Source organism: Brachyhypopomus gauderio, unplaced genomic scaffold (assembly GCF_052324685.1).
Source record: "Brachyhypopomus gauderio isolate BG-103 unplaced genomic scaffold, BGAUD_0.2 sc40, whole genome shotgun sequence".
In the NCBI taxonomy this organism is placed as follows: Eukaryota; Metazoa; Chordata; class Actinopteri; order Gymnotiformes; family Hypopomidae; genus Brachyhypopomus; species Brachyhypopomus gauderio.
Window position 1 is genome coordinate 790,055 of NW_027506868.1, and position 27,558 is coordinate 817,612.

Consider the following 27,558-nt stretch of genomic DNA (forward strand, 5'->3'; position numbering starts at 1 on the left):
CAAAGCTATTCACCAAATCAAAATATAACATACTCGATACTGAATATCATGGAACACTATATTATATAACTACACCTTTATCTGTATATGTATATTAACAATGAACAATGCATTAATGCTCAGATCATGCCCTCTATCAACAAAGACATAAGATCACAACTGCATGTATGGACAACATGTATGATGTAAGATTGTTACTCATAATTACTTATATCTCACCATAATCAAGGACATAGTCACACCGGAATAGAGGTGCTGTAATGCAAAGTGTTACCAAATATTATTCACAAGGTTTGCCAGAAATTAAACAGTGCATGTAGACAATCCCAAAGAGAGATAGACTTAGAAATAACAATTCTATTGTAATAATTCTTAGAATGATCAATGTAAACTAACAGCGACACTTCAAGCTTTTACACAAATAATTCTCTCAAAATAGCAGCACCATGCAGAGCTATCTGCATATTTCAACTACTGTGAGTTTACATACAAAATGAGCATAATGCAGCAGAATTAAAAGGCAAATTAAAGAGGATAGAAGATGTTTCCCCAAATATCAATAAGCCATAGAGCCTTTAGGTGGAGGAGGGACGGCAACTGGATAACATTGACATAACAGATGAGTCAATGGGGGATTCCTTTTCTACAACCACAACATATGCTGTTTGTTACTGAAATAATATTTTTGGAGTACAACTTCATGAGTACAATATTCATGAAATATGGATATCTGCATTTTTGTTTATAGTTGTTATTTGTATTGATTTTAGTTTTTTTTTTATTATTTAAATGTTATATGAAGTACGACTCATTGTACATGCTGCATCTATGCTGATTTTCTTCTTTAAAAAGAGTCATTCATTTTAAAAGAACAATACCATTTACTTTAGAGGATGCCAGAATGGCAATTAAATCTTAGCAAGTCCAGGATGGATCAAACTGATTGTACTGTGCTGTCCAAGGTCCTGAAGTCAGTAGGTGCCCATCCAGAGGTCAGCAGGGCCTTTCCCACCATGTCAAACCTGTATGGATGTCTTTCAGTCAGTGTTTTCTGAAACTTTGCAGGCCATGCAGTAAAAATCACTAGTGGAGCTTTAGTGAGCAGAGGAGTCAAGCAAGCTGCTACGTTATCCTAATGTGCTTAACAAAGCTCCCAGCTGCTCCATAAATTTAACCTTGGAACCATATTCATCTCACCACAGAATCCCATAAAACAAGGCTTTCTGACATTTCTAATCGTATAACATATCAATGTCTACAGTATATGCTGACAAACTCACCATTTAGCTACAAAGTATGACCAGACCTAGAGTACACCCACCAACCCTTTTCATTTTTTGGGAATTTTCTGGCATAATGCCAGTTCACATTATGATCAGTGGGATGTATTACTGAAACATATATATGGGACCAGTTACTTAATTTTAGAACCATTAAGTATTCATTTTTACATGTACTCTTCTGCACATACTATTTTACATGGGAATAGCACATAGGAAAAATCTGCTATGACTCCAGCAAAGGAAGAGTCCCTCATGCCTGTAGCAAACAAAATAAAAGTCTGGCATAGACTTAATAAATATGCCTGTAGCATAGTTCAATCAAATTTTCCTCATCTTTTAGTGTATTTTACAACAGGTTCTATAAAAAATGGTAAGTTGTTAAAGGTACTATTATTTAATCTGAGAACATTATCCATTCATACATAAATGGTACAGAGGGCATAGTGAGAGCTACTTTGAACTGAAAAACATAAATACAACATTTAATTATGTTTAGAAAAGTATTTTTATTAGTTAAAATGTTATAAATAAACATACAATTAAACCAAACATTTGCTGAGATATGAAAAATTATTAAAATTTAAGGTTGAAATTATGTTTAACAAAAATTCTGCTTTAAATGACCATTTGCACACAGAATCGTCAAATAAATGATATATAAATACAAAGTTTCTTTAATGAGAAACCACTCAAAATAAGCTTTAAAAATGAGCCCTGTGCTTCCTCACAGAAATAAGAAAAGCGCTTCTACAACTGACCAGTCAATGTCCGTCATCCAAAAACTTTGAAGAATGGAGAACAGGCAAACACATATACTGTACATAATCTTTACAAGAAGACAGAACATTTTACAAATGTCTCTCTTTCATCAATAAAAAATAAATAAATACATTTAGTGCATTTTCTCATTTTCTCCAAAGAGTAAAATGAAAAAGAACTTTAAATTAGCGTGTACCAAACTCAATTTGGTTCAATGTACTCCTCTTTTAACCATTTTAACTCTCTAGAAGACAGTCCAGCTATCTTGATTTTATTGCCCTTCTTGTGAATAGTTTGTTCATTTTTTACACAAATGCTATGCAAATGCCAGTACTATGCTACAGATAGTTTGTTTTTATTGATTCTTTAAACATTGCATTAAAATCCCAATCAGAGACTGCAGAAGTTTTGGGTTACTATCAGAGCAGGACACACACACACACACACACACACACACACACACACACACACACACACACACACACACACACACACACACACACACATATAATTCATGTTTTTAAAGGAGTCCTTGTGTAATCCTTTACATTGATGTACTTTTGCTGTTGTTTATCTGCCTGCTTAGCCGGATTCAGCTTATGAAGAACTTGGTGATGGTTCTTCATATTCATATGCAGGTGAACCGAATGATTCGGAGCAGCAGAGTGCAGTGTCCTCAGTGTCCTCTGTGTCCTGTGGCTGTGGCATCAGAAGCCTCGGAGACTGTGATCAAGCCCTTGGTATCGGACTCTTGGTGTATAAAGAACTTGAAATCCTCTGCAACCACAGCAATGTCTTGGGATTTAAACTATCACAATCAAATGGAAAGTTTATATGTGCATTCCCACTCTTCACTAATCCTACTGAGCAGATCTGTTTCGGAATCAATCAACAGATTTCTTGTTTGTTGCCTGAATGTCTGCATGTAAACTATGACAGCCGAGCTTGAACTTGCATGTTAAACTTTTTAACTTTAAAGTTTCGATCATATGAGATTTTTACAATTTTTAAATTAAGAGCAATTTAGGTATATACTAAAAGCGATGCTTTCTTAAAACCTGCAATTGTATTTAAAATTAGACTGTCAAAACCTTGATTTTTTAAACCTTGAACAGTTACAGGTGAAGTCAGATGTGCCTTTAAATGATGCATAATAATGATCAATGCTGAACAAAAACAAAAGTCAGTGATATAAAATAGAAGTGCTCAGTGGTTCTTAGTCAGTTTGAAAATGTTCATAAGGTTGTAAATGTGCATAGACAAGTTCAGTAGCAAAAATAAACAAGGGTCAGTTGCTCATTTTAAAGGCACCAAAATAAGTCCCCTCGGGTTCTGGATCCAGCAGCCAAGAGTTGGACACATTGACAAACAGGCTGTCACTCTTGCGTAAGCGCACACTGCGTCCCTGCTGCACACAGTACATGTGATAGTTCCGGTGGCTCCACTGCAAGGTGCCTCCACTCTTTGACAGAAGAACTGGTCCAAACTTGGATTGTGAATTTATCTCATGGTAAATGTATTGAATCAACTGGGCATTGCTGACATCCTGTCTGTTTGAGACATGATCAGCAGCATAGCGGAAACAGGTCTTGGCATACACATAATACAGTCCTTGTTCCTCCATTAAAAGTCGGCCATTATGGTACTTGAACTTGATCAGAGTGCTTCGGAGCTCATCCCAGTGGACTGTGGTCACAACCGTAGGGTCAGCTGCAAGGCCAAACACAGGAGATGTTAGATGATGTCATGCATGGAATAAAAATTTATTTCAGACTGAATAATAATGGCATTTGCTTACTGCTTGAGAAGTCAATGGGGGTCCTGACAGAAAGGTGAGCTACTGGAGTTGCATCTCTTTTTCTCCACCTTTCCTTAATCTGTGGGTCTCTAAGTGCATCAGCTATGATAGGTTCTGAATGAACTTCCTGAAGAAGAAGAGGAAGACAAAGACAAATATGAAAATACACGTGGAACCACGTGAATAACTTCAGAATAAACAAAGAGAAGGAATATGAGTCATCTGACAGGAAGTTTAATATCTCTCACACAAGAGATCCATGATATAATTTGGGGTATCTATACTTATTATTTTTCAGCTTTTTTATTTCTACTCCTTACATTTTAGAAACTGCCTTGTTAGTTCTATTTCAGTTTTGGCTTCTTTTCAGTCATCGTTGAAAAAACTATCCAGATAAATCTTGACATCCAGATATGAGTGGATTTGATTATGGTGGGATCAGAAATATAACCATACACCATTCCCACACTCTATTGCTTTGTGCTCGATTCTCCAGCAATGAGATAGCAGATATGAGTAGCTTAGTATGCTATTCATGGCAGACTCAAGAAGTCGAGCAAAATATCCCAAACAAGCACCAGCAAGGAGGCTGGTATCCAGGAAGACCAGCTAACCAAAGGTTTTGTGTAGTGCACCTCCCTTGTCACAGTGACCATTTGGTTTTAATAAAGTTGCATTTTACTAAAATGCATTAGTTTAAATGGGCATATATGTGGCTGAAACAGTTAGCCTAGTGTATCCCTATTTTTTAGCATTTTAAAATAATCATTATGGCTTTTAGAAAAAAATTCTTTTTGTAGTGCCCTATAGGCCCTACAAAAGGCCTACGTTTTTGTCCTTAATGGCACTTTCCCCCTTACATTTACTTTTATACTTTAAGTAGTTTTGAAACAAGTACACTTTTACTTGAGTAAAAGATTGAGTCAATACTTCTACAGAAGTATTTTAAACCCTAGTATCTATACTTCTACCAAAGTAATGAATATGAATTATTTTGACACCTTTGAATATACCCCTTAAACCCTGACAACAGATTAAAGGTAAGCCAATGAATTTAGTGATAAGCAATTAACAGTGTGTATACTGTAAATCATGGCAACGAGGATTACATTTTTTAACAGATTCTTTTTCAAGAAATATCAGCTCTAGTCTTATCTAAAGAGCTGAGAGACCAGAGAGACTTCTGGTAATCTGAGATGTTGATGCCATCATCCAGCTGTGTCATGGCATCACTCTAGTTGTGTAAATTGTTAGCGGAGGGGAGGTGTAAATGGACACAAATTAAGTATTATATCGCGATCGATCGGCAAGTATAAACGCCTCCGTCGCTCACGCAGGTTCGCGCGAGGTGTGCGGAGTCGCGCGCTACAGTCACAATATAATCCATTAATATAATAATTTATATTAATTTGTAATTTTTTTGCTGATGCTGGTCCAGCGTGTCGCGTGCCATTGATTATGCCTCGGCGTGCCAACAGTGGCACACATGCCATAGGTTGCCGACCCCTGACCTAGGAGATGGTGTGGCCATCTTGGAGCCAGGACGGAGAATAATCTGGAGCTTTGTCTTCCATGAGACTTTAAGCATGGAGTTTCGAGTCGAGCCAAGCTTGAGGTTCTGAGTGTTCGCTGTACGGATCGGCTTTTGACCATGGACATCATGTAGGGAGGGGCCAGTCCATTTTTGGCTTTGTAAGCAAGCATCAAGGTTTTATATCTGATGCGTGCTGCTACTGGAAGCCAGTGAAGAGAGCGTAGCAGAGGAGTCACATGTGAAAACTTGGGGAGATTGAAGACCAGTCGTGCTGCAGCATTCTGAATTAGCTGTAGAGGTCTGATGACCCGTAGAGGAAGACCTGCAAGTTGGAAATTGCAGTAGTCCAGCTTAGAGATTACTAGAGACTGCAGAAGCACTTGAGTAGCTTGCTGTGAAAGGAAGGGTCGTATCCTTCATATGTTGCAGAGGAGAAATCTGCAGGATCCGGACTTGTGCTAACAGGCCGCCCAATGGACGATGGGTTCCCTTTTGAGTGTTGGTTGAGGTTTCTTCCTAATCCCCACCATCATAGGGAGTTTTTCCTTGCCACTGTCCCTTCATAGGGAGTTTTTCCTTGCCACTTGCCACTGGCCCTTGCTCATTAAGGATCTGGACCCATACGATTATAAAGCTGCTTTGTGACAACACACATTGTAAAAAGGGCTATATAAATAAATTTGACTTTGACTGCTTTGTGGGACTGACTGACTCTTCATTACTGTAACTCTTGATATTTAACTGATATACCTGATTAAAACAAAACTTTTAATAAAATTCTAAAACATTTGCTCACATCACCAAAATACCATTTTCATTATTCGCTTTGAGTATCCAGATTAAAATACTTTGAATATTTGAAGCCACTTGATTACTATGTTCCTATTTCTTCACTATTTCTTTCCCTGTAACATTTTTTTTCTTTATTGGGTTTCTGATGACTGCTCATTGGCAGTGTTGCGAATAACGCCGTTAAAAATAACAGCGTTAGGTAACGGCGTCATTTTGTTAGTAACGGGATAATATAATTAATTACTTTTCCTGTCGTTATAATGCCGTTTACGTTACTGGTCATTAAAAGCGGTGCGTTACTATATATTGATATACTAATGCGAGCGGACCGCTGCCCAGGCTAGTGAGGAGTAACAGATCCTGATAGGTCACAGTTCTCGGTGTAACACCTGTTTAACTTAACAAGTCAGTAAGCGATTGGCTAAGGCAGCGTTATGATAGCCAATCAGAGCCAATCAGTGTTTTTACACGCGCGCCGAAGCACGCGAGTGACATGACACAAATGGAGAAGAGGCCGAAATGGCGTCAGGTGCAAGCCGAAGAAAATTTGCATTTTCAAGGCGATATAAACATTATTTAAGAAAATACTTGAAGTTCCTGAATGTCTACCAGACTGTGTATTTGATTTATTTAATTAAGAATAGAGGTTTTATTGTTAAGTTTACTTCTGTTTTGAACAAACCAGTTGTCTCAGGTTGAGACAATTTAATTTAATTTCATAGATATATAGTGTAACTGTTTACTTTTGCTTTTTTTTCCCCAAAGATTTGGGATTTTAAAGGATTTTTGTCACGGTGAGGACCCCGGCCCCTCCCTTTTGGGCGTGTGTTTACGTGGTCCACGTGTACTTGTCTGTGCCTGTGGTTGTCTGTGGGTGCGGATATGTCTTGTGAATATCTGTCTCACTTGTGCATCGTCTCGTAATCACGCGGGGCTAATGTGGTTTGTCTATTTAATGTGCGCTCGCGCAGTGTCCTGTGCTCGTCGTTGTCTGAGTCTGAATGTTCTCTGTGAACGTTGTCTAAGTCTGAACGTTTCAGGTCTACGTTACGTGTTCAGGGTATCTGCACATTTTTAAATCTCGAATTCAATGACTTTTAAGACCTTTTTAATACCTCTCACAAGAAAAAATAATACTATTACTGGGGATGCAGGTGTGTTCCACATCGTTGACGGGGGGGGGGGGGGGGGGGGGGATTTGGTGGCGAACGAAAATTGTTGACGTTGTTGAGGCTGTATACTCCAACGCTAGGAATCTAGCACTAGGACCCTGGAGCGGTTATTTTCTGCATTAGCGCTAGATTCGGCAAAGTTCACATCGCGCCAGAACAACTGAACAACACACACTTATAATAATTTAATGCCTCCCCTCATAAAATTCCAGACATTTTAAGACATTTTTAGGCCTTGAATATGGAAAACTAAATTTAAGACATTTTAAGACTTTTTAAGGACCCGCGGGTACCCTGGTGTTTAAACGTGCGCATACTGCGCTATTCTGTGTCACAATAAACGTGACGTCTGTGACCATGCCGGGATTTGTGTCTCATCCTTCGCGCTGCACCCGAAGTCACAGAACGACGAGCCGTGTGAGACACCATGCCGGGCTACGCCACCCGACCGAAGAGGGGCAATCGAGCCAGCAAGCGGCGCCATCGTGCCTCTTCTCCTGGCCAGCGCTGCCAAGCCACCGCCAACCCCGAGCTCATGGAGCAGGACCTGCTATGCGCCTATATGCTGCGCATGGCTCGGGAATCCTCCGTCCCCGAGATAGCGGACAACTTCCGCGAGCAGGCACGGCGGATGTGGCGAGAGCGACACCCCTCTCCTTCCCGCGACCCCTCACCTCTGAGGATGGGTGCGTTCATGCTTTGCTCTATGGAGAGCACTCCGGAGAGCGAGTTTGGGGAGGAGGACTCGCCCAGCGAGGGGGAGGAGGAGAAGGACTATCCTCCGTCTGAGGACTCCGCCTCTACCGTGGACTACGGTGGGAGGGAGGAGGAGGAAGACTACCCTCCATTTGAGGACTCCACCTCCACCGTGGACTACGGTGGGAGGGAGGAGAAGAAAGACTACCCTCCGTCTGAGGACTCCGCCTCCACCATGGACTACGGTGGGAGGGAGGAGGAGGACTACCCTCCGTCCATGTGCTCGGGTGGCTCCGGGCGCATGGATGATGGGTCTTACACGGAGGAGGAAGAGGAGGAGAGTCCACCCCCTTCTGAGCTCTCCGCCGGGACGATGAAGGGGAGGAGGAGTCCGGAGGCTGGCTCATCCCCCGAGAGCTCCCCAGGAAGCGATATGGACTGTTCCCGGGGTGGCAGCCCGGAGCAGCCCATGAGCTGGAGCCGTGGCAGTGAGGAGGCTATGGAGGAAGACACTCCCACTGCCGGGACCAGAGGGCAATCGCGGGGCGAGGACGGACTCCCATATGGCCCACCGAGGGGAGGGAGTAGCCGCGCTGCACCAGGCGCGTCCGCCAGCCGCACTGCACCAGGCGCGTCCGCCAGCCGCGCTGCACCCGGTGGACGGTTTGCAGCGCAGGCTGGAGGAGGACCGCCCACCGCAGCGCCAGCAGCTCCTGGTCTCTCTCCCCTGTTAGCTCTCCTCCTGGCGCCTGTTTCATGTGTGTGTGTGCCAGTGTTCGTAAGTCTTCCCGTATGTTTGCCAAACCCCCTTTTCCCGTTTGTGCCTATTTGTGTAAGTGTACCTGTTTGTGTGTTTGTAAACGTTCCGTTGTGTTTGTCTAACGTCTTCTCCCCCGTCTTCCCAGGGAGGGTGTTCTAGGCGGTCCGTGGCGGACGCTTCGCCAAGGGCGGTCACCTCCCAGACGCAGGACTGAGCGCGTCGGATCCGCCCATTGTCGTGGGTTCGGGGCACTCAGTCCTGTTGGCACCCCGGGACGGGTAGTGCCCTTGGAGGGGGCGTCTGTCACGGTGAGGACCCCGGCCCCTCCCTTTTGGGCGTGTGTTTACGTGGTCCACGTGTACTCGTCTGCATCTGTGGTTGTCTGTGGGTGCGGTTGTCTGTGGGTGCGGTTGTCTGTGGGTGCGGTCTGTGGGGTCTTGTGAATATCCGTCTCACCTGTGCATCGTCTCGTAATCACGCGGGGCTAATGTGGTTTGTCTATTTAATGTGCGCTCGCGCAGTGTATGTTCTCTGTGAACGTTGTCTGAGTCTGAATGTTCTCTGTGAATGTTGTCTAAGTCTGAACATTTCAGGTCTACGTTACGTGTTTAAACGTGCACATACTGCGCTATTCTGTGTCACAATAAACTTGACGTCTGTGACCAAGCCGGGATTTGTGTCTCATCCTTCGCGCTGCACCCGACGTCACAATTTTATCCTGCACTGGTCTGTGGATGTGCAATAAATATCAAAAGTTAAACAATTTTCTGATCTACTCATTTCAACTGACTGTGAAAACTGCTTTTTTAAAAAAAAACTTAATTGGCATATAACCTTTTTTTTAACTGTAACGCAAATAGTTACTTTCCCTGGTAACAAGTTACTTTTATTATAGAGTAATTCAGTTACTAACTCAGTTACTTTTTTGTACAAGTAGTGAGTAACTATAACTAATTACTTTTTTAAAGTAACGTTCCCAACACTGCTCATTGGTAAGGGTAGAGTTTCTAGAGTTTTCACTGCAGTATCAGTTATGGTGGTTCTGTGTTAATTTCATTCACAAACTATTTTTTTCATAGTCTTCATCAACAAACCTTTTTATTTAATGACAAAAACGAGACGACAACTAAATAAAAACAAAACAAAAAAGGATTAGAAACCATGACTAAATTATTCGACTCTCATCAAGTAATACAAACAAGACAAAACTGTTTGGCAGGGACAGGATCCAATCAGAACTGATTTAGTTTTGTGAAAGGCAGGGTAAAACATTCAATCATAAGTACTTTTGGAACATAGGGCGAAGCGGGACCGGGTAGCCATCCAATCAAACACACACTTGCACAATTTCGATCTAAGGTCGGGAAGACCATTCTAGCCTGTGAACTCATGATTTAATGTATGAAAGCCTAATTTCGCCAGTTGTTGACAAAAAATATCCATATAGTATCTCAGTTTAGCCTTTGTGTTTATAGAAAATCACCACACCACGGTGGACTTCAGCCCTCCAGCACCATTGTTAGCTAGCTTTACCACTGCTAACGCTAGCTTGGTCTTTCCTAACCCTAGTCCTCAAAGCACACTGCTCTTTACATTTTAAAGCGTGTCCTGTTGTAAAACGCTCATATTAACTCAGTAAGGGGTGTTAATAACTAGATTAGTTGTATCAGGTGTGCGGAAAGCAGGTGAAACGCTATAATGTGCAGGGCAGTGTGTCCAGACTACAATCAGGAAACTAGCTAGCTAACTCCAGCCATCTGCGTTTGATGATCATGTCCCACCGTAGAAAGTGGCACTGCTGCTTTTACGGTACCCAGTTTTTTGGGTTATTTTTATAAAGAATATAAAATGCAATTTGTTATGAACAATGCACATATTTTTTCAGGCAGAGCAGGCCTACTCGTCATCAATATTTTGTAATTGTTATGCTAAATAAAGCAAGGCCAGGTAATTAAAGATGTTGTTTGTTCAGTCTTTTTGTGTGTGTATAGATCTTTCAAATATAATATTACATAATTGGTTAACAAATGTTTCATATTGTGCATATAATATAGTGTATATAATGTGTATATAATGACTTAAATAATTCAAGGGAACTGAAGAAAGAGCACCCTTTATATTTTAGTAGACTAAATTGACTGGATTTAGTCGACTAAAACTAAAACCAATTCAGATTACTAAATTTTGACATTTTAGAGGAAAGATGATGACTAAAACTAAACCAAACTTTGCTGTCAAAATGAACACTTGTAGGTTCTATACAAAAAAAAGGTGTAAGTAATATCAGTTCAGGGGGGCGTTTCCCAAAACGTTCATAACTTCGTAACCTTGTACTTACAAATATTCTTACATTTACGAGTGTTTCCTGAAACTCTTCGTAACTTACGTCGTTCTTATAGTCGTTCGTAACTTAAGAATATTCAGACCCATTCATAACTCACTAAGTACTTCTTAACTCGAAGCTCACATGCAGTTCTACCTCAAAAGTACAGAGGAGCTAATTTCACTCATGCTGGTTTTAAGCACTGCATTACAACATTTGCATTTATGTGTATAATTAGCCTAGTATTTTCTTTTGAAGTAATTACATCGCAAATACCACATTACCTGTCAACAAAAATCAAATGTAGCCTACTCCTTTGAATTATTTAACATTAGCTGATATGTTCCCAAAACAAAATCTAATCTCTCCGTTCATCATCGTGCAGTTAATAACATTTCAGACTTTCACATTCTTTGCAAAGGAATGGCTACAAGTTGGCCTATTAAGCTTTTTTTTAACTTAACCAATAAAATTGATTGATTAATCGGTAGCACAAATCAGTGACTTGGATTAAGGCTAACTTGTGTGGCAGTGCTGCAGAGTATTGGCTTTGAATATAACACATAATTTAAGAAGACAAACTAGTCCATGAAGCCATGTAGTTCGCCTGAATGCAGAATTTTGCCCTTGGCCCCCCGATGCAGTTACTGACAGCCCTCCGATTTCATGCCACTGGCGGGTTTCTGCAGACTGTTGGTGATGCCCACGGACTAAGCAAACTTGACGTATCTAAATGTGTGCATGCTGTTACTAAAGCATTGTTTCGCAATGTAGCAATATATATAAAAATTCCAAGGACTAGGGATGCATTACATGAAACCAAAATTGGTTTTCATGTAATTGTAAACATTCCTAGAGTTGTTGGTGCAGTGGACGGCACTCTGATCCCCATACACACTCCCAGCCTCTTGAGCCCAATCTACTTCTGCCGTAAAGGCTTCTCTGCTTGAATATGTCTCTGCACGGACATTGTGGCCAAGTGGCCTGGGAGTACTCATGACTCCTTTACCTGGGCCAATTCTGGAGTGTGTCAGATGGCTAGGGACAGTGCATTTGATGGTGGACATATAATAGCTGACAGTGGGTATCCACTCTGAAGCTATATACTCTTGAATCAAATCCCCTGGAATCAAGTCCCCTTCAGTAGTTGTGGGACCCAGTATCCCCAGTGCCTTCTCCTCCTCAACAGTAAGAGAACTTGTGGACTTTTGACTTCCACCAGTCTTAGCCCTTTTCCTTTCTGAGTTCTGTCCTCTTATTTTTGGTTTGACTACAGAAGACATGCCACATGCCATGTCTGATCTCTTCCACAACATGCACTGATATTCGTGGCAAAATCATCCCATTTTTGTTTAGCTTTTTTCTGAATTTGAGGAACTTCCTTGAGCTTTTAAAAATGGTATACTTTTGTTTTTGGCTCAGTTCACTCGGCAGAAAGTTTCATTTTCTCTGCATGTTTGCCATGGTTTTGAATAACGTGTGAAAGGTTAATTGTGTGCCCTATTTATAGCCTTGATAAAAGCCTACGATCGGTCAGAATTGCAAAAGGTAATAATTTTAGAGTTCTACTCATTTTTTTCTTATATTTGAAACTTCAACACTTATTAGTTGTTAGTTTTTATGATTGTCATTTTGCCAATGATCCTTTTGCGTCGTAATAATGAAAAAAATTATGTAAATCGGTGGTTTGGTTTTGGACTAGCGGAGCTTTTCCAGTGCAGATGCAAAGATCTACTTAGAACTCGTTTGTAAAGTGGGAGACTTTTGGGAAACACTCAAATTTGGCATTCTTAAAGTTACGTTGTTCTTAAAGTTGTTCGCAAGTTTCTAAGATCGTTCGTTATCGGGAAACCCACCCCAGATATTTTACTCAAAGAATCATCACTTTTTGATCATTTGTAACAACTGACATTTGAGTGATATCAAGTCTGATGTGTTCAAAAATGAAAATAAATGAAACATTGACACAAAAACTACAGTACAAATAAAATATGACAATATTAGACAAAGAAAGAGTATAAAGACTTTAAACTAAAGCAACTTTTTAGTTAAATTTGTGAGTTTGTATGTGAATGTGCAGGAAAACTAAAATATATATATTAGGGGTGGGACGCGATCAAAAAAAATTATCGAATTAATCAGAAGCTTTGTAATTAATTCATCGAAATTAATCACATTTCAGTATTTAACATGAGAAATATTAATTTAAGTTTGAATGATGAATGAATCAATGAACATAATCATAAACTTCAACATCTTGTTTATTTTTCCACCAGTCTACTACACAGACCAATAGATGAGTGCAGAAAACGGAGCAAACGGTTTTCAGAACACTGGAAATTCTGAAAAAAATGTTTAATTTTTGGAGTTTTGCTCAGGATATTGGAAGAATAAGAAGAATTGAAGTAAATCAAAAGATGTTTTTTAATACCATTTTAGATGGTATACTTTTTCTTTAATTTCCCAGGCCTCTGCCACAGGCATCTCCATGCCTAGAAGTGGTGGTCTGGTGGTCTGCATGCTCAAAGCAAATGACTGGATCTTCCATTCATCATTTATAATATGAGCTGTCACACCAAGATAATTCTTGTTGCTAACAGAGGTCTAGTGATCCCCAGTCAAAGCCACATTTGTGGCGCTCTTCACAATAACCTGTTTTACTTCCCTTTCCTCATTATACAGCTGCTGGATTTTCTTCGACATTGTCTTTCTGGACGGCAGTTCGTAACTTGTATCAGTTGACGCAATTTGCAGCGATCTTGTAAGCCTTTATCTTCGACCACAGAGAGCGAACAACATGACAAACAAGCCAACATAATAATGTGACGTGTCAAGTTTAAACGCCTCCGCCGCTCGAGGTGTGCGGAGTCGCACTCTACGGTCACTCGCGAAAGTTTAATCCAGTCTTAATGGTCCAATGAAGGTAATTTAAAAACCTGTACATTTCCTCACTTCAAAAAAAAAAAACCCGGGACAGGATGTGAAATACGGGAAATGTATTCCTATTGTACTAGGAATACATTTAGCAGCTAAGTTATCATTACTGACCTGCGCATTAGCCCCAACATGTTTTGAGTTGAGGTGGTAGCGAAGGGTGGAAGTGCTCCTGTGATAAGCGAACTCCTTCCTGCATAAAGTGCAAATAACACTATTTGTGTTTGTACTTCCATCTCGAAGTTTCTTATATTTAAATTTCCCATCCACCAGCGTAGCCTCTTCAGTCATCTCCATCATGCTCATCTTATTGTGCGTTCATACAGGCCCGTTGACAGTCTTGCTGGGACCCGGGACAAAAAAGTTTCATGTGTGCCCCCCCACGTCAGTTGAATTTCCTCTGTAGCAGACAATCCTTGTGTTAGGTCATATGGTATATAATATAGCCACACATCAAAGCTGTTTCTGACAGCTGACTGGTTGAAGCCTGGTTTATACTTGACGCGTCGCGAGCAGCGCGAGGGTTCGCACGGCGAAAATGACGTAATCGCAGTGGCACCACCTGGGCGCGAGGGCCTCACGCGCTGATTTGCGAGGTTGTGCGGCTCTCGAATTTTGTAACTTTGCGCGCGCCGCGCCTCAGCGCAATGAACAAAGTCATGTTTGCAGGGTTCATACACCTTTACAAGGTGTAATTAAAGCATTTGTACGTCACTTTCAAGGTCCATTTCAATATTTCCCAGCACGTTAAACTTAATTAAGTTACATATTTATACATATACTCGAAATGATTCAAAATAATTTGCTTTTTATCACATTATTTAATGGATGTTTATTTTCAAAACGCCCAATCTTAACGTCTTCACGTTCTCTCATGTTTCGTCCTGGAATTACAAGAGGCTCGTATTTGTTAACGTAATACAAGAGAACTGTTCAGTCAGACAGATATTTGTTGTGAAACGAAGTAGTTACAATTTCAAGCATTTTCAAGTACTTTAGCCTAAATTCCAGCACTTTTCAAACCTGGAACACAAAGCAACATTAAAATTCGTCAGGTAAATGTTTTTCCTTTCTTTTCTGTGCTCCAGATTTCTGTTTACTTTAACTATCCACCACTGTATTTCCCGCTGTTGGGCGGGTACCAGCCGGCTACAGTCGGTGCTGGATCAAACCATTTTTCAGTGGGAGGCAGGGGTGTATGCACTTAATGGAAAATATGCAGATAGGTAAAAAACATATATATTTTAGCCACTGAGCTTATTTTGGGTACAGAATTTTATATTAATGAAAGATTTCAAGATTATATTTAAAATAACTAGACCCGGTTATCCCCCCCTGTCAACGGGGCTGCGTCCATATAATCTGTATGTCTGGAACTCGTGCACTGAGAAACATTCCATGGTGCAAAAGTCTCTCATGCATTAAATGCATTATGTTACTAAACTTTGCTATAACAAGTTGGACTCCTGCTGTGGGCATTTTAGAGAAAGTAGTTTCTTCACAACTCTCTTCCTTCTTACAGACAGAACATGTCTTAGAGTTATTTCAGTCTGGATTTAGAGCTCATCACAGCACTGAAACAGCACTAACTAAAGTACTGAATGATCTCTTAATATCCTCTGATAAAGGACACATTTCGTTTCTCATACTGCTAGACCTCAGTGCTGCTTTTGACACCATTGATCATAATATTCTACTTAATAGACTGGAGACACTCATTGGCATAAGAGGTCAAGCACTCTCCTGGTTCAGGTCCTACCTGACAGATCGTTACCAATTTGTGCTAGTAAATAACGAATGCTCTGAGCATTTTAAAGTAAAGTATGGTGTCCCTCAAGGATCTGTACTGGGCCCCATATTATTCTCATTATATATGCTACCACTGGGCACTATCATTCGTAGGCATGGTATTAGCTTCCATTGCTACGCAGATGATACTCAGTTGTATATATCTTCTAATCCAGATGATACCACCACAACTCTCAAGATTGAGAACTGCGTCCAGGATATTAAAAACTGGATGGCGTCTAATTTTCTTAAACTAAATTCTGACAAGACTGAGGTACTGATTCTTGGGCCTAAAGCTGTTAGAAGCAATTGGGCTGATATTCCCCTTACCCTAGATGGTTTTTCAGTAACACCAAAATCTACTGCAAAAAGTTTAGGTGTCACTATTGATTCTGATCTTTCATTTGACACACATGTATGCAATGTCACTAAGGCTGCCTTTTTCCATTTACGTAATATTGCCAAGCTGAGACACTTACTTTTATTAGCTGATGCAGAGAAGCTAGTTCATGCTTTTGTCTCGTCGAGATTGGACTACTGTAATAGTCTTCTAATTGGATGCTCTAAACAGTCCATAAAGAAGCTACAACTTGTACAAAATGCCGCAGCTAGAGTCCTAACCAAGGCTAGGAAATTCGATCATATTACTCCCACTCTCGCCGCACTACACTGGCTGCCGATTAAATATCGCATTGAATTTAAAGTTCTCCTGTTAACCTATAAGGCGTTAAATGGTCTTGCCCCACAATATCTGAGTGAACTCATTGATTACTACAACCCATCTCGCCCTTTGCGCTCCCAAAATGCTGGATTTCTCCTAGTTCCAAAAATTAGTAAAACTACAGCCGGAGGCAGAGCTTTCTCTTTTAAAGCCCCTCAATTATGGAATAGCCTTCCAGCTCCAATCCGAGATTCTGACACAGTTCCAATCTTTAAATCTAGACTTAAGACTCACCTGTTTAGTCAAGCCTTCAGCTAAAATTCCCCTTGTAAGGTGTAGGGGCTTGGGGGCCCCCAGACATTGAGATTTCTGAGATCTGAGATGTTGATGCTGTCATCCAGCTGTGTCTTGGCATCACTCTATTTGTGACTATGACTTGACTGGAAAGCAATGTCTCAGTGAGCCCTCATGCCTGTAGTCACCTCTGAACCCCTCCCTTTAGTTATGCTGCTATAGATTAGTCTGCCGGAGCCACATGCTGATCACTGGCACGTGAGCTACGTACATTTAAATCAATGGTGGTTTAAATTCATGTCCACTCAGTCTGTATTATCTATCTTCTTGCATGGCTCTACCCAAGACGATTGGATACAGGCACCTGCAGGCACCTGGGGGATGGTCTGGCTGCCGGTGGATGTGCTGATACCGGGGTTCACCTGGGGAGTAACACTGCAGTCGGAGCCTACAATACCAGCATCACTGCTCCGACACGGAATGAAAGCCTGGCATTCATCAACAGACATTTACAGTGACAATATCAAAACCCAGAACTTTCAATTCTACCTTTTACCTAGTCTGATTGTGTGAATTGTGTGTGACTTGTGTATTTGTGTGTTAACGGGCCGCCCAATGGAGGATGGGTTCCCTTTTGAGTCTTGGTTCTCCCGAGGTTTCTTCCTATTTCCCACCATCATAGGGAGTTTTTCCTCGCCACTGTCGCCTTTGGCTTGCTCATTAGGGTTCTGGACCCATAGTATTGTTAACCTTGTAAACCCTGTAAAGCTGCTTTGCGACAACTTGAGTTGTTAAAAGCGCTATACAAATAAACTTTGATTTGATTTGATTTGATTGAGCAATTGAATGTTAATCTAACGTTGAATTAAAATATATTTAGTGGTAGTTAGGAATGATTCTCAGGCCTACCAATGTTGACATGATACTTATGAATGCATAATAGGGGAGAATACAAACAAAAACATTGTATTTATTGAATGTCGCTATGTTGTGTCTGACATCTTAACAAGAAACAATGAAACCTTTAAAGAAAATACAAGAAAGCACTTGAAAGATGCATCTTAAGTTTATGAGCTTACAATGAGGCTGAAGGAAAATATTTTCAGAAGTGCATCATAGGTGTGAGAGGTGTGCCACAGGTGTGTTGTAAACCTGGTCATCTGAGAATCTGTTTATTGCATGTGTCTTTCTACACTGGGAATAAGAGTATTCATGACAATATTGAGAGAGGGAGTTGATTTATTTGATCTCCTGGCCACTTTGACTGTATAATACTTGCAAGTTGTAATCATGGGATCCTGTTAATCACTCTTCATGGAGTGAAGTGAAAGATGTTTGTTTACATGTCCTTGGGAACAGATGAGTGTTTTTAGGAAGAAGCAAACATTTTATTAAATTTGTTGAAAAAGACTACATAAAGAACATACTGATTTATGATAAAGTGATTTGTGTCCCTACATGTGCATCTGATAGATTTTATTCATTTTTCATTTGTTAGATAATTTCAGTGAAATAATAGTTTGGTTGGTGCTCTCTCAAGATTTGACATAAGATCCAAGCAATATCATAGATGTTAACAGCAACCATCCTGAGCCTAAGGGTAAACCAAGACACCACGTCTTACTGTTGTGGCCTATTTTCACTAGCAAGCACAACTGTGTGGAAGCACTAACTAATATCAGATACTGAACTTCAATACCAAATAACAGTAGCTAATGATATGAGGCTCATCCTTACAAACAAATGTATGAGTAAATATACAGATATGTTTATATCAAATGTTTTTTTTTCATTTGTGCATCATTTTAGTATCATTTAACATAAATATGTAATGTACATCTGTGATTGGGGCAGGGGCAGTCATGGCCTGGCGGTTAGGGAACTGGTCTTGTGACCGGAGGGTCGTGGGTTCGATTCCCAGACAGGCCATGACTGAGGTGCCCTTGAGCAAGGCACCTAACCCCAACTGCTCCCCGGGCACCGGGCTAGGGCTGCCCACTGCTCTGGGCACGTGTGATCCACAGCCCCCTAGTAATCACTAGTGTGTGTGTGTGTTCTGACTGCACAGATGGGTTAAAAGCGGAGGACAAATTTCGATTGGGGTGTAAAAATCACAATTGACAAAATATGGCACATTTCATTTCATTTCATTTGTAAAGAAACTTCAAAGTCCATGTTTTATTCAGCATTGAGAGGACTTTCAAATACGTGCAGAATGAGTTTAGAAGCTCACAAGCTTGGAACCAAACATGATCTGCCATAGATATAATGGCAGAATTCCACCATTCCACAGCATTTCTGCATCATCTGTAACTCACAACACCCTAAGCCACTATAGCATATTCTGAATGCTGAATAAAACATGCATTTTGAGGTTAACTTTAAGCTTGAGGCTTAACACTAAAGTATTCCTTTAAGAATATGAAGAACAGCTGAACAACAGCAAAAACATATTTCTTTTCACAAATGGCTCATTTCATCTCAGCTTTTTCACTGCTTATCTCCATCATCAGCTACATTATCCTGCTAAATGTAAACTGCATACCCAGTAATTAATTTTATCTAAATATAAAATGCTAAGTGCTATAGAGCTACAACACTAACTGAGGCATCAGATAGTATCAGATGGGTGCTAGTGCTATCTTTTGTTGTTGTTTTTCACCCTCAATGTGCCTATTGAATCTACATGAAACCAATATCAGACATCACTTTTTGAACATAAATATCATATGCACAATTAGTGTTGTCAAAAAATAAAATAAAATAAAAATCGATATATATAGATATGTATTGATACAGAACATTCTGAAACGGTACAATACTCGGTTCTCTAAGTATCGATTCTTTTTACATAAAATGTGCTTTCGTTTGACCCACCCAAGCTGCCGTAATGCACAGAACAGTTTGTAATGCTAAAATGGCAGCTAAAGCAAATGCAGTGTGTTCCCAGCCTGTCTTAATAAGCAAGGAAAGCAGCAGTTTGCAAGCGGTGCTTTTGGAACATTTCAACGAAGGGCGCTAAAGCCCAGTGTTGCCAACTCCTCAGTAAGGAAAGTAGCTATTGGTTGTCCTAAAAGTCGCTAGACGTTGCTAAATGACATCACCACTTAATTTGCATAATACATGTTTTTAAAGCTATAAAGGAATAACGTTGGCAGAGAAGAAAGTGAGTAAAAATGAACAACATCTGTTGCCTTTGAAATAGGCAGTCACTTGACTTTAATGCTTTGTATAAATCATTTTTACGTAAATTACATAAATAGTTTTTTTGCTGTGTTGTTAAATGTTAGTATAAGAGTAGCAGTTAGCAGGAATGAATGAGGTGAAGAATGACTGAGACTGAGTTAAATACAGTGATTTCTTTTCTTGTCTCATTGAAGACTAAAGCATTTATATTTACATCCCGCTCTGTAAATACGGGGCAGGGCGTCAGCAGCAGCTTTGGGCAAGCGCAGTTCATTTGCAGTGTGGACGTGGAGCCTGAAAAGGGTCTGAAAAGTCGCTAAATATAGCGACAAAGTCAACACTGCTAAAACCTGGTTTATACTTGACGCGCTGGGAGCGGCACGAGGTTCCACGCGGCGAAAATGACGTAATTGCGCTGGCCTCGTGCGCTGTCGAGTCGCGAGGTCGTGCACCTCTCGAATTTTGTAACTTCGCACATTTGCCAGGTTCATACACCTCTACAAGGTGGAATTAAAGCACTTGTATGTCACTTTCAAGGTCCATTTCAATATTTCCCAGCACGTTAAACTTAATTAATTTAAATATTTATACATATACTTGAAATAATTCGCTTTTTCATCACATTATTTAATGGTTGTTTATTTTCAAAACGCTCAATCTTAATGTCTTCACGTTCTCTCATGTTTCGTCCTGGAATTACAAGAGGCTCGTATTTGTTAACTGAACAGTTCGTATTAAGAGAACTGTTCAGTCAGACAGCTATTTGTTGTGAAATGAAGTAGTTACTATTTCAAGCATTTTCAAGTATTTTAGCCTAAATTCCAGCACTTTTCAAAATTGAAACACAAAATTGAGATGTAGCAAGTATGAACGCCTCTGCCGTTCGCGCAAGGTGTGCGGACTTGTGTGCTACGGTTACTTGCGAAAGTATAAACCTAGCTTATCACAATGAATTTGGCCAAACACCTGAAGGACTGGCACGCAGATTTGTACAAAGAATCAGGCCCGGCGCCACGGGGGAGCAAAAGGGGCCGTTGCCCCCTCAGGCGAAGTGTCCCGCCCTCTTAATAATAAGATCCAATTATTCAGGGTTCAGGGTTTATTTACCTCTGATCTATATTTATGATTCAATGAGTTACTAGTTAGCTGTGGGGCCAACCACTGGCGATCGATCGATCCCCCTCCCCCCCGTCAACAATTTACGTTCGCCACCCCAAAATGTGCGACAGCATACAGAGAGAAAAAAAAGTGATCGTACTACAACGGATCAATCATCTATAAATACTGAACTCTACTCTAATACTGAGGTTTTAGTTACTTAAAAATTAAAAGTTAAAGTTACTTAAAGTTATTTAAAGTATACTTAAAATACACTTTTTGCACTAGCCTTTTTTGACTTCTAAATGTGAATTCCAGAGTGCACTACTATTATTTATGTTAATTTATATTAATGTGCAATTATTTATTTTTCTGTTTTAATGTGGTTGGGACTACACCTTTTATTTATTTGACATTTGTGAAACAAAATACAATATTCATGTCACGTTGTGGGGGGGGGGGGGGAGGGGGCCCTGCCGGTCGCCCCCGTTTACAGCGGCAGCGGTCCTGTTTTGGTCACGTGATGTTCGTCCCTCAGGTGGGCGGGACCCGTGATCCGTCTCACCTGAGGGTCGGTTGTTCGTCTATATATGTCTTGTCTTTGTACCAGTTGACTGCTGGTTATTAGTTCCTTAATCTGGAACAATGTCATGGGTTTTTGGTTTGCGCACTTTCTATTAAACCATCCTCTTTCCCTGAGACTTGGCGTGATCGCTTCCTTTTTAGTTGCTCACCCTGCCCGTCACAATTCATTTGTTTGTTTATATAAAAAATAAAAAGGCTTTAAAACGGAAATGAGCACAGTATCTGACTTTGGTATTGAAAATGGTATCAAATTTCAATATTTTTTAAAGTTGTAATTCTTAGTATCGGGACAACCCTATGCACAATATACCAAATGTTCCTGAAATGTAATACTATGTTTTTCACAACCGTTCCCAAATATTATGGCTACCATTTCACAGTAAACACCATAATTCTGCAATCTGTATTAAAGACACAGATCTGTTGGCTTTAGTGTAGAGTTCTGGACTTTGTCCACATACTGTGACTATAAGAGTTTGAGATGACCACAAACAGAATGTGTGCCAGTATATACAACCTCTCCAAATAGGCTGTAACAATAAAGAACACAACAAGAGACATGAAAGATTTATACAGCATTTTTTTTGTTTAGATTTAGCTTTTTCTCAGAAGAAATTATAATAACTTGATATTCATCACTGTCTAGCACAAACTGTTGGAACTCCAGTTCACAGACAACAGAGTATGACCAAGGACCCATTACTCAACCCCTTGTGAATAGAATGAGACAACATCTTCTTCTTTGCAGGCAGTGTGGGAGCTCAGATTTGTTTCAGAGGGATAATATATCAAAGTAAAACACTTTTAAGGACTATTCACAAAACACAAATATCTTGAATGTTGCTCGTCTTCTCCCAGTTTTCATGCTGCACCTGCCTGACTGTGCAGGTGATTACTGCTAGTAATTATGATAATGACGCTACTACCCAGGCCTTATGCCAGATATTCACACCCCCCCCCCCCCCCCCCCCCATCTTTGTTCAACATGCAGCTAATATTATCGGATATAAGCTGTGATTATAAACACATCACTGTTCACAAACAGATCTGCAAAGATGTGGACAAATGGCACGCAGGTTAACTTCTCATTGTATTTTTTCTGACAAAAAGCACAGCCAAGCTCTCTGGGCTGACCTTTGCACAGACACCATGATTAAGGAAATGTTTTACAGCCGCTGTGGTATGCAGCGCAATGTTTATTCTCTACTTTAAACAAATTATGAGAAAGCAGCAGCTCTTAGCACATACTGGGGAAGAATGTAACTTGGTTATTATTAATAAAAGATGAACATTAGATCTGCTCCACTGCACACTAGTTATGGCCATTTTTAGTATAAGAGGAAAATACAAGCACTAATATTTCCTGGTGTGAGATAATGAAGGAAATGTCATGTTTCAGTAAAGTTTCAATGTGTAGCTTTTAAGGGCTGTGTGGTTTAAAGCAGAATAGCACCAAGTAAAGACAAAAACACATAGCCATAAAAATCAGCTGTATCTGCTCAAGTCATCTGTAAAATGGCACTAAAGACAGAAACGTAAGGCATGTTCTCAACGCACATAAACTCACCTCAGCAGGCTGCACAGAAGACATGTCCACCTGAAAAAAGCACACCATTCAGTCTCACATCTGTGTTCATTCAAGAAAAACTACTGTTGTAAAACAACATTAATGCCTTAGTATGCAACAGCAGTCTGCTGGCATTTTTATAAACTTGAGAAAAAGTCACTGCTAAATAAATAAATAAAAAATTAAGATCAGTTCTAAAGATCAGGGTGAGTCTTTGCCTGACATGTTGATAGGTTTGCTGCGTCTTTGAATGCTGGCTGAGGACAGGTTAAGAACATGAAGTCACAGGATTATATCTGTTAAGTGATGCCTTCTGTCAAGACATACATAAAATAATTGGTCCAGCATTTCACTGCTAAAAAATGAAAAACAAGCCAAATGTACTACACAGGTGCAGAGAAGAGCCCAACCCATGAGTCACTATAAAGTACTTACAAGTGGAATACTATTCCATTAATTCTCCTATAAAGTGTGTTATTCTCTCTCCACGTAAAAAGAGTGAAGAACTTTTTTTTTTAATGAGCGGTTTTATTACAAGGTCTTGTTGGTAGATTTTCTCCCTACAGCCATTTTCAAAGCCAATCTGAAATCTGTCTTCATTCCCTCTTGCGTCTGCTACTTGGACTCTCCCCTAGGACACGAAACCCCTCAAAACTGCTCTTCATGCCAAAAGCCTCACAAAACAAGATGCTATTATCCTTCACAGCATTCAAACAAGGAGAGCTGGGTTTGATTATCCCTGTACACATGTGTTGGTGGCCATAGCTCTTTTCTCAGGACTGTTTAAACAGGGAAAATCCAAATAAATGTTAAACTCCTGAGTGACCTTTGAGAACTCAATACACCCAACACGGTCTATGAGCCATGTAAAATTTATAGAGACGTTTTAAAACCAATTCATGAAAATAATCTCACCCTATATCTACCGGATAAAACAAAAAAAGTGCAATAATAACAAAGGTGTAATAAAGTGACATAATAACAGGCCAAAATCACAAATTAATCATGTATTAGCCAACCTTTTCCTATCTACCCGCGACATCCCTTTACCACAGTGAAAGTGCAGTAACCTTCAAGAGTTCCCAAACGTACCTGAATGAGCTGAAGAAGCAGCTAAAGTCTGAGAGAAACTGAAGAAGTTACAGATTCGTATGACCCAAGTAGCAGAATGTGAAGCGAAGCGAACGTGACTTCACGTTCAAGCGAAGTGAACTTATCGAGGTGGAAAATCACGAACACGTGAACCAACGTGCTGCACAATCTTGTGAAAGGTTTTTCAGAGAAGCGTTACGATGGCACTGCCTGAAGAAGATCTTCACATTTAAGAGAAGCTCCAACCGCCATTTCCAGCGTGCAGACTCAGATTTAAACAGGACAGGTAAAATGAAACCACGCCGACTATCAAAGGGCACAGAAGGAGAAACTCGGAAAAAGAACTTAGTTTGTGCCTTAAACGTTTTTTACTGTACAGACTTAGTGATCCAATTCTGAATTTCGCTTAAAACAGCTCCTGTGCCATCAGAGTTATGTACAAGCAAGTGTGTTAGAAAAATGCTCCTTTTAACATGCATAACGAGTTAAGAGTTATTACAGATGGCTTAACTTACCTCACGGAGATAACCAGTTAAATGTAACAAAATAGTTACAGTCGAAGCGACTTGCAGCAGCGCCAAAAGAGCCAGAACCCCGAACACCAGAGTTCTGTGAGGACTCTGGGCCGGATGGGACCGCGCCTGGCCGTTCTCCATGTCCATATGGTTCCGCAGGTAACCACGACAATAATTAGCTGCCATGAGCTCTCGCTTCTAATAGTGTGAGGAGCAGGAAGCTGGTGTTGATCGGGACTCGTATGAACTGTGGGTGGGCGATACAGTTTCTCTCCTTTAACTGTCAGCCAATCAGGTAATAGACGAGTTTCCTCTGCAGCAGTCACTTACTCCACAGTCCAGACGATGTGGACATGTCGAGGACAAAGACCACCTCCCAGGACATAAACACAGTAAGGACAAATAGATACTACCCATCACATCAAAAAAGTTAATAAAATACTGAGTGGCACAAAACAATTCAATGAATGTTTAAAATGATCAATGAAGTGCTGGGTACCTTAAATTGAACTTCATAGTGAATTTAAGTATGAATCATTAGAAATGTTTGTAAATATTCCCATTTTGCTCGGTTGTTCTGTCACCAAGCATGTTGCGAGGAGATGGGAGGATGCACCTTACTAATTGTCTGGATGATGCCACGTCAGTGATGCAGTCGCTGGATTGACTGACAAGACTAGATTGACTCACATAGCCAGAGCTGGAGGCAGGATGTGACTCCTTTAGTGTGTTTGGGGTAAATAGTTTCACCTTAGCAGCAGATGCAGTCATGCAATGTCTGCTGCAACTGAGCTGCCACTTGGTAAAACATGAGACATGGTAATAGAATTGTTTTATCAAAAAATAGAAATACCTGACAATATTAATCTACACTCCCTCATAAGAAAAAAGGCTATATTCTTGCATTCGAAACAGCTTAAATACTCCTGGACCCTGTGAGATACAGGACCACTTTTCAAGAAACAACAGCATTTTGAGGGATGAAGTGATCATTTGAAGTGATCTGATTTATAATATCCATTCTAGAGTTACACATATAGATGCAATGGTGTTTAGAATGGGGCAAAAATGCTACGTCGTTCTGGTGTTCATGAAACTCTACACAAAACATTTTAGCTGCGTGTATGTAGCTGTTATCATCATGGGATATGACACATCATGAGGGAAAAGTGACCAGTGTTAGGTGCATATAGACCTGCTTTATGAAATCAACTGACTTAATCATTCCCACACATTTACTGCCCATATCATCATGCACCTTTGTATCTGAAAGCTTGTAACATGCATTTTGGGTTGGAGGCATCCTTCAACTTTCCTAAAATGTAAACATGTCCAGATGTAGGAAAAATGGTGAACGATGACTCATCAGACCATTCAATTTCATGTTCCATTGCTCAGAGAGTGGACTGGGTTTGTGCTCCTTACACCAGGTTGTCTTTGGTTAAATGTCTTTGTTTGTTGTCTTTGGACACAAGAAGTTTGAAAATATCACTTCTGCCATAAATTCTATCTCTGTGAAGCTCATAGTCTTTACAAAGGCAGGGCACCAGAGGTGGGCGTTATAATCTGCAGGGATTATTTGTCCTTTGGTGTGTTGTTTAGCTAATATCCTGTAGTGCATCCACATCTTTCATTGAGTTTCAGCTGACAAGCACTGTTTCTCTTTAGTGATGCAGTGCGTCCATTTTTGGCACATTCCTGTGAAGCACTGATTTGAATGCATATTGTTACCTATGTTGCTTTGAAAAATATATCATATATATAAGTGGTGTCATTGATTCATACATATTTTCTAATTAACTCATATAACTTTCTGGCAATCAGCCTAATATGATTCACCTGTGAAATGCCTTTTGTAATTGTGATTAAATTATTTTAGGCCTAGTTTTGTCTGTTCTCTGTAGAAGTTGCAGTTCTGTCATTTTTGTGCAACCCTGTACCTGATTTGAAATGCTTAGTAAATAATTAAATTTCATTCCTTTATATTCATGCCTGTGATGTTATTACCTAATGGAATACCATTCTGGTCTATGCTGTGCTATATATCACATCTGGAAAAGTAATAATCCAATGGAAATGCATGCGTTCATCATCTAAATGAGAAGAGCTTAAATATATTAGATGGGGTAGTTGGTGACATATGTAAATGGAATCAGTAACAAATGTTTAAACTTAAATTTCACAACAATATGTCAGGATTAATGATCAATTTTCTAAACTCACATACCAGGAAACTTCCTATATTGGATCTCTGAGCTGCAGGTGGACATTATTGTGTGACCTCTGAGCTGTTCCAAGTTTGTTCCAAAGTCTTTTGGTGCTCAAAAAAAAAAACCAGCCTGAAGTACAAACACAACTTGACTGACATGAGATTATTTTCAGAAGCTGCAGTGACAATAGAGTATAACAGATTTTGCAAAAGCTCTGAAAACCACTGGGTGTCAACAAAGGTTCATGGGCAAAAAGTAACTCCAGCGCCTTTAACCCAAATACTGCAACCTCATTGTTCTGAAATCAGTGCAGACCCATTATTTATTGTTTTCTTCTGTATAGCCACAAATCTCTGGGTTAAGTTAGGTTATGTTTTATTGTCTCATATTACATTTGTAACTCAATTCACTCTCAAGCTTTTGGTAAATCTAGTGCCGTTAATGACGTGTGTCTACCTGAATCCCTCTGCTGCACTGTGCATGTCTGAGATCACTACACTCTTTGACCTTT

General features: G+C 40.2%; 1 protein-coding gene across 1 annotated transcript; it reads right to left on the reverse strand.

The window, feature by feature from the left end:
• Window positions 1-1,799: 1,799 nt before the first annotated feature.
• On the reverse strand, window positions 1,800-25,121 carry tnfsf11 (TNF superfamily member 11). The gene is made up of 4 exons (XM_076985396.1): window positions 24,838-25,121; window positions 23,231-23,260; window positions 3,841-3,967; window positions 1,800-3,752 (listed from the first exon to the last, which is right to left on the reverse strand). Exons 1-4 carry the CDS (start codon window positions 25,021-25,023, stop codon window positions 3,331-3,333), a joined length of 765 nt encoding a protein of 254 aa, XP_076841511.1. The 5' UTR covers window positions 25,024-25,121; the 3' UTR covers window positions 1,800-3,330.
• Window positions 25,122-27,558: the final 2,437 nt, after the last annotated feature.